Raw genomic sequence first — 16251 nt, forward strand, 5'->3', positions numbered from 1 at the left:
TTCGCAAAGAAGAGCACGAAATCTACAAAATCATAACTTTTTACCAAGATTCAACGGCTGAATTGCAAGAAAACAGCAGAATTCTGCACGAAATCATCAAAATTTTTAGGGAAAACTGCATATTTCGATGCAAAACAACGATTTCTCGCCGATTTTCGTTGTTTTCTATCTTGAATTCGCCAAAAAGAGCACGAAATCAACAAAATCATGACTTTTTACCAAGATTCAACGGCTGAATTGCAAGAAAACAGCAGAATTCTGCACGAAATCATCAAAATTCTTACAGAAAACCGCATATTTCGATGCAAAACGATTATTTCTCGCCGATTTTCGTTGTTTTCTGGCTTGAATTCGCAAAGAAGAGCACGAAATCTACAAAATCATGACTTTTTACCAAGATTCAACGGCTGAATTGCAAGAAAACAGCAGAATTCTGCACGAAATCATCAAAATTCTTACAGAAAACCGCATATTTCGATGCAAAACGACGATTTCTCGCCGATTTTCGTTGTTTTCTGGCTCGAATTCGCAAAGAAGAGCACGAAATCTACAAAATCATGACTTTTTACCAAGATTCAACGGCTGAATTGCAAGAAAACAGCAGAATTCTGCACGAAATCATCAAAATTCTTAGAGAAAACTGCATATTTCGATGCAAAACAACGATTTCACGCCGATTTTCGTTGTTTTCTATCTTGAATTCGCCAAGAAGAGCACGAAATCTATAAAATCATGACTTTTTACCTAGATTCAACGGCTGAATTGCAAGAAAACAGCAGAATTCTGCACGAAATCATCAAAATTCTTACAGAAAACCGCATATTTCGATGCAAAACAACGATTTCTCGCCGATTTTCGTTGTTTTCTATCTTGAATTCGCCAAGAAGAGCACGAAATCTATAAAATCATGACTTTTTACCTAGATTCAACGGCTGAATTGCAAGAAAACAGCAGAATTCTGCACAAAATCATCAAAATTCTTACAGAAAACCGCATATTTCGATGCAAAACGACGATTTCTCGCCGATTTTCGTTGTTTTCTGGCTTGAATTCGCAAAGAAGAGCACGAAATCTACAAAATCATGACTTTTTACCAAGATTCAACGGCTGAATTGCAAGAAAACAGCAGAATTCTGCACGAAATCATCAAAATTCTTACAGAAAACCGCATATTTCGATGCAAAACGACGATTTCTCGCCGATTTTCGTTGTTTTCTGGCATGAATTTGCAAAGAAGAGCACGAAATCTACAAAATCATGAGTTTTTACCAAGATTCAACGGCTGAATTGCAAGAAAACAGCAGAATTCTGCACGAAATCATCAAAATTCTTAGAGAAAACCGCATATTTCGATGCAAAACGACGATTTCTCGCTGATTTTCGTTGTTTTCTATCTTGAATTCGCAAAGAAGAGCACGAAATCTACAAAATCATGACTTTTTACCAAGATTCAACCGCTGAATTGCAAGTAAACAGCAGAATTCTGCACGAAATCGTCAAAATTCTTAGAGAAAACCGCATATTTCGATGCAAAACGACGATTTCTCGCCGATTTTCGTTGTTTTCTGGCTTTAATTCGCAAAGAAGAGCACGAAATCTACAAAATCATCACTTTTTACCAAGATTCAACGGCTGAATTGCAAGAAAACAGCAGAATTCTGCACGAAATCATCAAAATTCTTAGAGAAAACCGCATATTTCGATGCAAAACAACGATTTCTCGCCGATTTTCGTTGTTTTCTGGCTTGAATTCTCAAAGAAGAGCACGAAATCTACAAAATCATCACTTTTTACCAAGATTCAACGGCTGAATTGCAAGAAAACAGCAGAATTCTGCACGAAATCATCAAAATTCTTAGAGAAAACCGCATATTTCGATGCAAAACGACGATTTCTCGCTGATTTTCGTTGTTTTCTATCTTGAATTCGCAACGAAGAGCACGGAATCTACAAAATCATGACTTTTTACCAAGATTCAACAGCTGAATTGCAAGAAAACAGCAGAATTCTGCACGAAATCATCAAAATTCTTACAGAAAACCGCATATTTTGATGCAAAACGACGATTTCTCGCCGATTTTCGTTGTTTTCTGGCTTGAATTCGCAAAGAAGAGCACGAAATCTACAAAATCATGACTTTTTACCAAGATTCAACGGCTGAATTGCAAGAAAACAGCAGAATTCTGCAAGAAATCATCAAAATTCTTAGAGAAAACCGCATATTTCGATGCAAAACGACGATTTCTCGCTGATTTTCGTTGTTTTCTATCTTGAATTCGCAAAGAAGAGCACGGAATCTACAAAATCATGACTTTTTACCAAGATTCAACGGCTGAATTGCAAGAAAACAGCAGAATTCTGCACGAAATCATCAAAATTCTTACAGAAAACCGCATTTTTCGATGCAAAACGACGATTTCTCGCCGATTTTCGTTGTTTTCTGGCTTGAATTCGCAAAGAAGAGCACGAAATCTACAAAATCATGACTTTTTACCAAGATTCAACGGCTGAATTGCAAAAAAACAGCAGAATTCTGCACGAAAACATCAAAATTCTTACAGAAAACCTCATATTTCGATGCAAAACCACGATTTCTCGCCGATTTTCGTTGTTTTCTGGCTTGAATTCGCAAAGAAGAGCACGAAATCTACAAAGTCATCACTTTTTACCAAGATTCTACGGCTGAATTGCAAGAAAACAGCAGAATTCTGCACGAAATCATCAAAATTCTTACAGAAAACCGCATATTTCGATGCAAAACGACGATTTCTCGCCGATTTTCGTTGTTTTCTGGCTTGAATTCGCAAAGAAGAGCACGAAATCTACAAAATCATGACTCTTTACCAAGATTCAACGGCTGAATTGCAAGAAAACAGCAGAATTCTGCACGAAATCATCAAAATTCTTAGAGAAAACGGCATATTTCGATGCAAAACAACGATTTCTCGCCGATTTTCGTTGTTTTCTATCTTGAATTAGCCAAGAAGAGCACGAAATCTACAAAATCATGACTTTTTACCTAGATTCAACGGCTGAATTGCTAGAAAACAGCAGATTTCTTCACGAAATCATCAAAATGCTTAGAGAAAACCGCATATTTCGATGCAAAACGACGTTTTCTCGCTGATTTTCGTTGTTTTCTATCTTGAATTCGCAAAGAAGAGCACGAAATCTACAAAATCATGACTTTTTACCAAGATTCAACGGCTGAATTGCAAGAAAACAGCAGAATTCTGCACAAAATCATCAAAATTCTTAGAGAAAACTGCATATTTTGATGCAAAACAACGATTTCTCGCCGATTTTCGTTGTTTTCTATCTTGAATTCGCCAAGGAGAGCACAAAATCTACAAAATCATGACTTTTTACCTAGATTCAACGGCTGAATTGCAAGAAAACAGCAGAATTCTGCACGAAATCATCAAAATTCTTACAGAAAACCGCATATTTCGATGCAAAACAACGATTTCTCGCCGATTTTCGTTGTTTTCTGGCTTGAATTCGCAAAGAAGAGCACGAAATCTACAAAATCATGACTTTTTACCAAGATTCAACGGCTGAATTGCAAGAAAACAGCAGAATTCTGCACGAAATCATCAAAAGTCTTAGAGAAAACTGCATATTACGATGCAAATCAACGATTTCTCGCCGATTTTCGTTGTTTTCTATCTTGAATTCGCCAAGAAGAGCACGAAATCTACAAAATCATCACTTTTTACCAAAATTCAACGGCTGAATTGCAAGAAAACAGCAGAATTCTGCACGAAATCATCAAAATTCTTAGAGAAAACCGCATATTTCGATGCAAAACGACGATTTCTCGCCGATTTTCGTTGTTTTCTGGCTTGAATTCGCAAAGAAGAGCACGAAATCTACAAAATCATTACTTTTTACGAAGATTCAACGGCTGAATTGCAAGAAAACAGCAGAATTCTGCACGAAATCATCAAAATTCTTAGAGAAAACCGCATATTTCGATGCAAAACGACGATTTCTCGCTGATTTTCGTTGTTTTCTATCTTGAATTCGCAAAGAAGAGCACGGAATCTACAAAATCATGACTTTTTACCAAGATTCAACGGCTGAATTGCAAGAAAACAGCAGAATTCTGCACGAAATCATCAAAATTCTTACAGAAAACCGCATATTTCGATGCAAAACGACAATTTCTCGCCGATTTTCGTTGTTTTCTGGCTGGAATTTGCAAAGAAGAGCACGAAATCTACAAAATCAAGTAGTGATACAAAGCCGGTTCTGCAGCGGAAGTCGTAATCTCGAGCGCCCGTCCGGTGATGTATTGCTGGTCATCTACCAATCAGGCGCACAGATGGTGTCGGCGGCTCTTCCGGCGTGTTGCTGGTCATCTGCCAATCAGGTGGCGGGTGATTTAAAAATTTGACAGATGGCGGTGGGAATTTGACAGCTGGTGGCGGGAAATTGAAATGTGTAGCCGGTTGGAGGCGCCGCGAGCCGATAAACAGTTCAATTTGCGCGTGCGAGGCTAAACGGCGGGAAATTTAAAAATTTGACAGATGGCGGTGGAAATTTGACAGCTGGCGGCGGGAAATTTGAATTGACAGATGGCTGTAAATTTGACATTTGATCGTTCAAGATGGCATCTTTAATTGTGACAGCTGGTAGAGGATCAAGATGGCGGTGACCGTTTGGGTGACAATCATAGAGGGCGCTAGAGAGAGAGCAAAAAATTCAAAAAAATTTGAGTGCGGTTCTCGGAAAAAATTGCAATTTCTCGGAAAAAAATATTATAATTTCTCGGAAAAAACATGTAAAATAGTTCGTTATTTGGGTGTGGTCATTTGGTCTGATTTCCGCGTTTCTCGGAATAACCGCAAACATTGATAACAGACCAAACTAGATGTTTTCAAACAAGACAAAAATTTAAAATAGTTCGCAGGGTATAAACAAGGTGTTTGAGATTTTCAGTCGCTGCTTGTATTTTTTATGAGACTTTTGGTGGGTCGTATGTACGATTTTCTGTAGCGGGATATTTAAAAATGGTGGAGTGCACGCCATCTATCCATCGTGGTGTGGTAGAAATCTGTATTATCGATTAAAAAATTTTCTGGAAATATGTAAAAAGTGTATGGGCAATGACACTATTATAGCGATCGAGTACCTATATAATAATAAATTACTGAAAAAAAAAAAATTCTGCAGGTCGTCTAATGTATGCAGGAATCTGGAATCAGGAATCAACATTAGTAGATGTCATATTTTTAGCGCAAATTTTAAATTCGATAAGAGGTGTGTGAGTGGGTGGTGCGTGCAAATATAAATCCAATTGAACTTCCGTAATTTACAAGTATTCAAAATGAATACGCAAACAAGAGAAGAAGTCAAATCAATTATTAGAAACCGATGGCCCAATCGTAAATTTGTAAGTTTATGATCTTTATATAATATATTTATGTTTTATTTTAACCTATCTTTATCAGTTTGTCTTGGTGTCTCTTGAAAAACTCCCTGAAGATGCTGAAATTCTCAACATATCAGGGTGTGAACTAGGCAGTGTAGGTTGTATAAACAATACATGGGGCCTACATATTTACCATAAGGTGAGTTCCTTTTTTCATATATTTTCAATTCAAGGAATTTATTTTTGAATATCTTCACAGTATCCTGAGACAATTCGAAGGCGTGGAAGACCACGGAAAAGGAAGCCTTCTTTTCAATTTATTGCTTTGTAAATATATTATATACAAATAAAATTAAATAAAAGTATAAAGTTTTATTTATTATTCAAAATAAAGGGCGTGCAATATAAGCAATAAAGAATTACTTAACTAATTACATATATGAAAAGCGTGTTTGGCGTTTTTTGGTAAGGAGCTTATATTTTTTCTTATTATAGTCGTCGTCGTCGTCGTCCTCATCGTTGCAGTGATCTGTGAGAAAAATATTATCAATATTTCATAAGAATGATCATCAATGTGATGATTAGAATAAATTGAATAATGATCCCCACGAAAGTGAATTAATTTTATTTAAACTAATAAATCGTTTATTGTCAAAAGGTGATAAAGCTTTTATTAATTTTAAATGTGCAAAGTGATGTATTTGAATTAAATGTATTCTGTCGTACCCATTTTTAAAGCTGAAATAAACGATAAAGCGATAAATAGCCTGTTCAGAATACGATTTTTCACAATACCTACATTTCATAACTTGAATTTAAATTCGAATCTAACGAATAAATTGTGTTAAATCAATCTTTATGCGGTAAGTGATGTTAATATAGATGTTAGTGTTAAAATCAAGACATTGATATTATTACCTCTATTTTTGTGCTTCAACTTCCTCGACTGTGGCATGTATGAATTTGATCCTGCTGATATTTTAACGAATTTGTCGATTGAGAGAGTTAGAAATAAAATTGAATCAAGTTGCCATCCACTTCCAGACGATTCAAAATTGCATGTCTGCGAATGAAAAAATCGGGTTCGAGAGACCTCAATTTACCCTCAGAAAGGTAAAAGATACTTCGGGAATGCTTTTCCAACAAAAATCTTCACAAAATCACAATGCCAGTTGGCTATAACAGATGTCAGATTAATTACGACGTAATTTAAAATTTGTTTAAGAAACAACAAAAAGGGGACCAGAGGGTTAAAGGAGCTCTATGATTTGAATTCCAAGGTACAGAGTAGTTGTAGTAATTTAAATATTATTTTTAAAGTGCAATCAACCAAGTTAGTGACTTTCGAATCGATTCTTAAGGTTGATATTGAAGCCGCAAGTGGTTTTCCTGCAGATACGAAAGCATATTGCATTCACCGCAAACGTTGATATTTCTAATTTTATCATTTTAATTATGAATTTGTATTAATTAAGCTTGTAGAAGGTGACAAAAGTGTTCGAAACACAAATTTTATTTCTTATAAATTTTATTATTACATATCCAATTATATAAATAATGTGCATTATTGGCGCTACAAATACATAGTTTTTTATTTCCTGAAGCATATTCATGATACATGCAGAACGGAATGGCCTTTGGAAATTTCTCGATGCATTGAATTGTGGTGTTGACGTCTTTTTCTATATTAATAATTTCAGGAGACCATGTAATGGTGTCGGTGTGATATTTGAAGTAGTCTTTTAAGAAAATTACATTCATTCTTCCTTTAACGTAGATCACATCGACCCGCTCACCATGTTCGGAATCGAAATGATATCCTAAAATGTTGTCGATTTCTTGGTATGGAATTATTCCTGAAGTGTATCGTATCATGTGATGCGATTTTTCTAAATAGTTGACTTGTCGACGCGATTCTGGATCAAGTGATTGGTACGGTGTTGGAGACTTGAAAAAGTAATGGCTGATCTGTTTTCCGTCGAACAGTGTAAGCTCTTTCGGAATAAATTCAGGAATACAAAATCCTTGGATGTCACACACGATAATCTTCATTATTAATTATTTCGTAGAGAGCTGAGGAAATCACCAACACATCAATATTATCAGCTAGCTAGCTAGCTAACAACTAACTTCTTTTTCTTCTAGATGACAAATAAAGTACCTATTGATAATGATTATGATTGGTCTAAATTTATTCCTACTACATACCTAATAAGATCTAATTTAATCACCATCATTCTTACGGGAGTCGTCGCAGTAAATTGATGGTCTTCTTTTTCTTTTTACATTTTTTGCATTTGGTTTTAAATCTCCATTTGATGGGGGGAATAATCACTTTTAGTTTATTATACAAAAGATGTATTTTTTTTATTTCACTCATTACACTATAAAATGAAATTTTTTTATCGATGTATCTGTTGCACGTAAGAATAAGATCGATATAAAATTTATAGATGACACTTTTCTCGATGTTGGTGTTGATGGTGATGTTGTTGTTGTTGTTGTTGATGATGATGTTATCATTATTTTTTTGAAGAAAATCGGAAAACGAACAATACGCATCATTCTCAATGTTACTTATTGAAATTTTGATTGCATCTTCACAACAAAATTGATCCATTTTCAGAAACACTCTTCGACACTTTATTCATTCTATACGTAGAAACACTGACTGATTTTTGTCTTAATATGATCTTTCATATAGTTTCCTCTTTCGACAATGCTCTATCTCTTTTTCGCATACGTAATGAGACTGATCCAAAATTTATGATGAAAAATAGTGTGACAGCTCATATATTTGAGAGTTGCAACCTTTGAAATAAGATCAAGATTTTTTTGTACCAAAATTTTTATTCAAATACATATTGTATAATATTTATTGTCATCAAAAATGGTAAAAATAATAATCTTTATATGAAAACTGATAGTAAAAAAGAGGGAGAAATGTTATATAAATGATCTTCCATAAATCAAATTAAATCAAATTATTTGTGTGTGTGTTGCTATGAACAATAACAGTAGTGATACTAGCAGTAGTAGCAATAACGGTAGCAGCAGCAGCAGCAGCAGCAGCAGCAGTAATCGTTGTAGTGAAGTGATTAGACAGAAAAAGTTATTACAAGAAATTTTGTATTTTGAAGAAACCAAAATTTATCTACTGGATAAAATTAAATTTCAATTGACTAATTTATCTTCGATTGATTTATTTCAAATTTACAACCAGTTACCAGCAATTTTTAAAGAAGATTCCGATATCAAAAATCATTTACCCTGTTTGGAACATTACTATTGTGACAACGACTACAACGAGAACGTCGATGTAATTGACGGACCACCACCCTCTTTAGAAAATTGCCCCAGGTGTATTGACATCAAACGAAACCATCATCATCATCATCATCATCATCATCAACAACAACATCATAAAACACAATAAGAAGATGATGAATATATATGTATTATTTGTTGTATTAATTAACAACATTCTACATGTACAACGTACTTCGGATATAATTGAATGTTATATCTCCATTAGTGATAATTTTAACGATACATGGCCTGATAATTGGATGATGATGAAAAATATGGGGCGAGATTTTCAACTTTCAATTTTTCAAGATGAAGAAAATAATTTCGATTACGATTCATCGATATCGGCAACCGAGACGACGACGACGATGCCACCAACAATAACGAGTATGATGACATCATCAAATTGAACAATATTTTATAAATTAAGATTTGTTTTTCAAAATCGATCTTATTTCGATTCTGATTGGATTAAATTATCAAATTCGTTATTTATTCCACCAACACAATTATCACAGTCAGCGGAAGTACCAATAACTACGTCTTCAATTTCAATAATAAAACCATCAGAACCGTCAATGAATTTTTCATCTGTATGGAATAATGTTGTAAATAATATTTTTAATGAATTTGATGAAAAAGTAAAATTAGCAAAATGCAAACATTACAATGATTTAACGACTTTGTTATTAGTTTTGTGGTTATGTTTAAATCGCATGATAATTTATGGGAATTATCTCAACAGTAATAGTGAAGATGAAAAGAAAATTGTAGTTCATTATTTGTATAAATATGGGTATCTTTTCGGTGATAGTACTGACGAATCATCATCATCATTATCATCATCAGACTCCTTATCATTATTAGAAAATAATAACGAAAAAATAAGATCTGCTTTATTTGAATTTCAAGAATTCTACAGCTTAAATTCGACTGGAGAGATTGATAACGAAACATTAAAATTTATCGAACGTCCTCGTTGTGGTATACCGGATACCTTATCGGATTTTAATGTAAAGAAAGATAAAATATGGCATCACATGAACCTCACGTGGCGTGCATATATGAGAGATGAAAAAATTAAAAAAATTATTCGTGAAGCATTTCAAATTTGGGAGCAAAATACCAATTTTAAGTTTATCGAAGAGAATTTCAGCAGATTTCCAAATATTTTTATTACATTCGCCAACGGTGTGCATTCTTATTTCATACATCGAAGACCCTGCTCTAGTAAATTAGATGGAGAAGGAGGAGTTTTAGCACATGCTGATTATCCTAATCATTCAAATGTATCGGAAGTGCATATTGATTCAGCGGAAAGATGGAATTTTTACGATAACCCAAACGAAAATGATTTAGATTTTTTGTCTGTTATTCTTCACGAAATCGGACATACCTTAGGATTACAACATTCATATATAAATTCATCTATTATGTATGCTTATTATCAACATGGTAAAAAATCTTTAGATACTGATGATATACGAGCAATTGAAAATTTATATGGAACATATTTGCCTACTACCAAAAGCATTAACCAGAAGAATGAAAATACTTTTCCAACTACTGCTACAACAACAACCACAACTACTACTACTACAGCTACCACTAGTATCAGCTCATCTTCATCGAGTTCAGGACAAAATGAAACATATCCGGATTTGTGTAAATTAAATAAAAAAATCAGTACGTTTTTAATTGTAAAAAACCATTTTTATATTTTTTACAAAAAATGGGTATGGTTAATCGAAATTGGAAAAAATTCATATACGAAACCAATGTTAATTACTGATTGGTTGAAATTTCTTCCATTGGATTTTAAGGAAATTTCTGTAATATTTCAATTGCCTTCAAATAATGAAGAAAAAGTAATGATTATTGTAAAAAATCAAATTTATATCGTAAAATTACCTCAATTAACATTATCAAGTAAAAATAATAACCCGATAACTGTAGAAAAAATGTTTAACATTTCATCACCAATTCGTTCAGCATTAATGACTTATTCTGGTGATGTGATATTATTTCTCGATCATAATAAATTTGTAAACATTAATCCGTGTTCTAATAAAATAAATAGTGTCGGCTTGATATCGGAACGATTTCCAGGCGTTCCTGCACATAAATTATTAGGTGCAATACGATATGTTAACGGAAAAATGTACTTTTTTAATAAAATGAATTTCTTTGAGTTCGATGAATTTTTAAATGCGGTCACACGATCCGCTATCAAAGATTTGTCGATATTCGGAATAAATTGCCCCAATGAAAACATTTTGATTCAAATTAAGAATTTACTATCTCGGCTTGTAACATTCGAAAATAAAGAAGAAGAAGGAGAAGAAATAGAAGATGATAATGAGTAAATTAAAAATTTTAATTATACTTATATTATACTTATATTTTTTATAAGTTTTATAAATAAAATGCTAATAAAACTACCGGTTTTTAACAAATTAGTTTAAAGGATTTTGTAAAAATACGAAGTTGTGGTAAAAGTGGTTTCCGTGTTTTATAAAAAACATTCTGTTAGTAGTAATGCTTCCGTCTTATCTGTAGAAAATATTACATCACCAACTCGATCAGTGTTAACGGTTTTTAATAATATGAATTTAATTGTGTTCACCCGATCGAATATTAAAGATTTGTCGATATTCGAAATAAATTGTTCTAATGAAAAACAATTTGATTTAAATTATCCCAATTTGTCAGAATGATGAGTAAATCAGTTTTTAACTTTATTACTGATTAATGAAATATTAAGGAAAACTACAGCTTTTTATCAAATTAGTTCATTGGTTAGGTTTTCCGTTCAATTACGTAATTTATGGTAATCGTGGTTTCCCAGATTTATTAAAAAACGTTCCCTCAGTGGTAAAGTTCAGTGTTTTATATTCTTATATTTCCAGTCGCATCAATTAATAAGTCGTGCTGTCGTTTGCTAATCAATCAATCAATTACAGTAAAAATGAGTGGTTCAGCTCCAAAATCGTTGCAAAACTTAACGTTTATACAAATAATAAAATCTTTTCCATTTGGAAATAGCATTGTTAATTTATACAATATTTTACCAACAATTTTATGGTACGATTTTCTCAAATTTTATTGGACTGAAAGACTTGAGAATGATATTATAATCTCCGTTGAAAATGCTGAAAGTGGTACCGAATTTGCTAATTGTCAATGTGAAAATTGTCTTAATCAAAATTATACGTGGGGTGAAAGAGTGAAGTGTGAAAACTTTATGAAATTACTGATATACCAAAACCCTTATTATAATGAATACGGACTACATATTCGAAATATTCAAAGATACAAGTACATTTGCATAAATTTCGATTTTTATGATGTTACGTTTGGTGATGATGAATACCTCTGTATGTTTGGAGTATGTTTTAAATGTGTGGACCACATAATTTCATTAAACGTTACATCTTATTCAGATTTTAGTATTAAACTAAAAAAAGTTGTTTTACATTATGTCATAAAATCTACTAAATTGTACCAATACGTAGGTGATTCTGGGTCTTGGTGTGGATGGTGCATCAACAAACCATTATTTTCAATACAGTCATTTAAAAGGTGTTGTATTAAATTACATTCGAAAAAATATACATTAGCAAGTACTGTACATATTTCATCGTCTTCTTCCTCTTCTTCGGTGGTTTCGACCGATGATGAAATATTTTAATTTTAGAACCAATCAAATTTACGCTTTTGCTTATCATTTTTGTGTGACGTAATAAATTATTTCATACAAGGAGATCTATTATTCATTTCAGTTTCAGACACTTCATTCTAGTTTTACTGTCAGCGTGCATTACTTAAATCATTAAAATGAATTCCAATCATCATAATACTCTTCAGTCATTAAATGACACCGCTTCATGCACATTGCCCAATCGTGTTCGGGCAAATGAAGACTTAGTAGTTGATCATTCGTATAAAATTATTAATATAAAGTGTATTAAAACAAAATTTGGAAATTCGGTTGTTTGTTCTGTTGATGGAAAAGGTGATCTCTTTTTACCAAAACGTTTGGCGCAAAACTTTTTGGATAATTCCGAGCTTCGAAATTATTTGTTGAGCGGTAAAGGATCAAGTATCATCTTCAGAGGGCAGAAAGACGTTGGTAAGGCAGAAAAGGCCAACGTTTTTGAATTTGAGAAACATGAATAAATCAACGAAACTATCATCATCGTCGTCGTCATCGTCATCATCAGCATCTTCATCAACATCATCTACTAGCATGGATGAACAAATCAAGAACATAGAAAACATGTTGAACAATATTTCTTTGGATTCGAAAGAAAATGTGACCGAAATCAATGAAGAAATTGCAAAGTCAACAAAAGAATGTAAAAACCTATTGTTGAGTTCATCAAAATCTGTCTGGGAAAAACGCAAAAATCAAACAAAATTTATTCAACTCCAATGTTTAAAACATTTACTAGACGAAAAACTACAAGCATTTTCCCATCATCATCATCAACCTCAAGGAAGTGGACTGCAGCAGCACCAGCACCAGCAATCAACATCATCATCAACATCAGCTCCACTACGAAGGTTATCTCTAATCAAAGTAAGTAGTCTTTATTTTAACTAAATTTTGGTATTAATTTCTCCTTTACAGCCATTATTGGCGTTCAAATCGCGCGTTGAGACCTACATTCTCTACAACCATAACCATGTGGAACTTTTCGAGTTGTTGGTTGATTCGATGAATATGATTAAAGATTTGTTACATAAAAAAATTAAACAATTGGGTGCTCTCAAATTTAATTTGGAATTATGTAGCAAATATGTGTTACGGCTGGCGGATGATGATAAAGTCAACGGAGAAAATAAATACTTTACTACTGAAAATAAAATATTTTTGAAAACAACAACGAATGAGAAACTACACGATATTTTGACGCTTTTATTTCGAAATCTCATTGCCCAAGTAAGTACTTACATGTCTTATTATTATTAGTATTAATTTAATTTTTCATTCGCAGACATGTAATTTTGAATCATCTGGAAGTGGATGGCAACTTGATTCAATTTTATTTCTAACTCTCTCAATCGACAAATTCGTTAAAATATCAGCAGGATCAAATTCATACATGCCACAGTCGAGGAAGTTGAAGCACAAAAATAGAGGTAATAATATCAATGTCTTGATTTTAACACTAACATCTATATTAACATCATTTACCGCATAAAGATTAATTTAACACAATTTATTCGTTAGATTCGAATTTAAATTCAAATTATGAAATGTAGGTATTGTGAAAAATCGTATTCTGAACAGGCTATTTATTGCTTTATTGTTTATTTCAGCTTTAAAAATGGGCACGACAGAATACATTTAATTCAAATACATCACTTTGCACTTTTAAAATTAATAAAAGCTTTATCACCTTTTGACAATAAACGATTTATTAGTTTGAATAAAATTAATTCACTTTCGTGGGGATCATTATTCAATTTATTCTAATCATCACATTGATGATCATTCTTATGAAATATTGATAATATTTTTCTCACAGATCACTGCAACGATGAGGACGACGACGACGATGACTATAATAAGAAAAAATATAAGCTCCTTACCAAAAAGCGCCAAACACGCTTTTCATATATGTAATTAGTTAAGTAATTCTTTATTGCTTATATTGCACGCCCTTTATTTTGAATAATAAATAAAACTTTATACTTTTATTTAATTTTATTTGTATATAATATATTTACAAAGCAATAAATTGAAAAGAAGGCTTCCTTTTCCGTGGTCTTCCACGCCTTCGAATTGTCTCAGGATACTGTGAAGATATTCAAAAATAAATTCCTTGAATTGAAAATATATGAAAAAAGGAACTCACCTTATGGTAAATATGTAGGCCCCATGTATTGTTTATACAACCTACACTGCCTAGTTCACACCCTGATATGTTGAGAATTTCAGCATCTTCAGGGAGTTTTTCAAGAGACACCAAGACAAACTGATAAAGATAGGTTAAAATAAAACATAAATATATTATATAAAGATCATAAACTTACAAATTTACGATTGGGCCATCGGTTTCTAATAATTGATTTGACTTCTTCTCTTGTTTGCGTATTCATTTTGAATACTTGTAAATTACGGAAGTTCAATTGGATTTATATTTGCACGCACCACCCACTCACACACCTCTTATCGAATTTAAAATTTGCGCTAAAAATATGACATCTACTAATGTTGATTCCTGATTCCAGATTCCTGCATACATTAGACGACCTGCAGAATTTTTTTTTTTCAGTAATTTATTATTATATAGGTACTCGATCGCTATAATAGTGTCATTGCCCATACACTTTTTACATATTTCCAGAAAATTTTTTAATCGATAATACAGATTTCTACCACACCACGATGGATAGATGGCGTGCACTCCACCATTTTTAAATATCCCGCTACAGAAAATCGTACATACGACCCACCAAAAGTCTCATAAAAAATACAAGCAGCGACTGAAAATCTCAAACACCTTGTTTATACCCTGCGAACTATTTTAAATTTTTGTCTTGTTTGAAAACATCTAGTTTGGTCTGTTATCAATGTTTGCGGTTATTCCGAGAAACGCGGAAATCAGACCAAATGACCACACCCAAATAACGAACTATTTTACATGTTTTTTCCGAGAAATTATAATATTTTTTTCCGAGAAATTGCAATTTTTTCCGAGAACCGCACTCAAATTTTTTTGAAATTTTTGCTCACTCTAGCGCCCTCTATGATTGTCACCCAAACCGTCACCGCCATCTTGATCTGACACAACTGTCAAATTCAAAACTTCCGCCATTCCATAATGACATCTGTCAAAATTCTCGCCGCCAGCTGTCAAATTTCCACCGCCATCTGTCAAATTTTTAAATTTCCACCGCCATCTGTCAAATTTTTAGTTTAGCCGCGCACGCGCAAATTGAACTGTTTATCGGCTCGCGGCGCCTCCAACCGGCTACACATTTCAATTTCCCGCCACCAGCTGTCAAATTCCCACCGCCATCTGTCAAATTTTTAAATCACCCGCCACCTGATTGGCAGATGACCAGCAATACGCCGGAAGAGCCGCCGACACCATCTGTGCGCCTGATTGGTAGATGACCAGCAATACAACACCGGACGGGCGCTCGAGATTACGACTTCCGCTGCAGAACCGGCTTTGTATCACTACTAAATCATGATTTTTTACCAAGATTCAACGGCTGAATTGCAAGAAAACAGCAGAATTCTGCACGAAATCATCAAAATTCTTACAGAAAACCGCATATTTCGATGCAAAACGACGATTTCTCGCCGATTTTTGTTGTTTTCTGGCTTGAATTCGCAAAGAAGAGCACTAAATCTACAAAATCATGACTTTTTACCAAGATTCAACGGCTGAATTGGAAGAAAACAGCAGAATTCTGCACGAAATCATCAAAATTCTTACAGAAAACCGCATATTTCGATGCAAAACGACGATTTCTCGCCGATTTTCGTTGTTTTCTGGCTTGAATTTGCAAAGAACAGCACGAAATCTACAAAATCATGACTTTTT

The 16251-nt window shown here is 33.4% G+C and overlaps 1 protein-coding gene and 1 long non-coding RNA gene across 2 annotated transcripts; one reads left to right on the plus strand and one right to left on the minus strand.

Annotated features, from left to right (window-relative positions):
* Positions 1 to 5734: 5734 nt before the first annotated feature.
* On the minus strand, positions 5735 to 6714 carry LOC148180138 (uncharacterized). Its single transcript, XR_015771692.1, has 2 exons — positions 6296 to 6714; positions 5735 to 5906 (listed from the first exon to the last, which is right to left on the minus strand). It is a non-coding gene; the product is annotated as an uncharacterized LOC148180138 (long non-coding RNA).
* A 5809-nt stretch (positions 6715 to 12523) lies between these two features.
* LOC148180139 (uncharacterized) lies at positions 12524 to 14392 on the plus strand. The gene is made up of 6 exons (XM_088049770.1): positions 12524 to 12650; positions 12702 to 12722; positions 12775 to 13268; positions 13320 to 13631; positions 13687 to 13831; positions 14221 to 14392. The coding sequence occupies exons 1-6, from the start codon at positions 12524 to 12526 to the stop codon at positions 14316 to 14318; spliced, it is 1197 nt and encodes a 398-aa protein (XP_087905896.1). The 3' UTR covers positions 14319 to 14392.
* The last annotated feature ends 1859 nt before the right edge of the window (positions 14393 to 16251 follow it).

Source organism: Gnatocerus cornutus, chromosome 1, assembly GCF_029298725.1.
Source record: "Gnatocerus cornutus isolate USDA-ARS CGAHR chromosome 1, icGnaCorn1.1, whole genome shotgun sequence".
Taxonomy (NCBI): Eukaryota; Metazoa; Arthropoda; class Insecta; order Coleoptera; family Tenebrionidae; genus Gnatocerus; species Gnatocerus cornutus.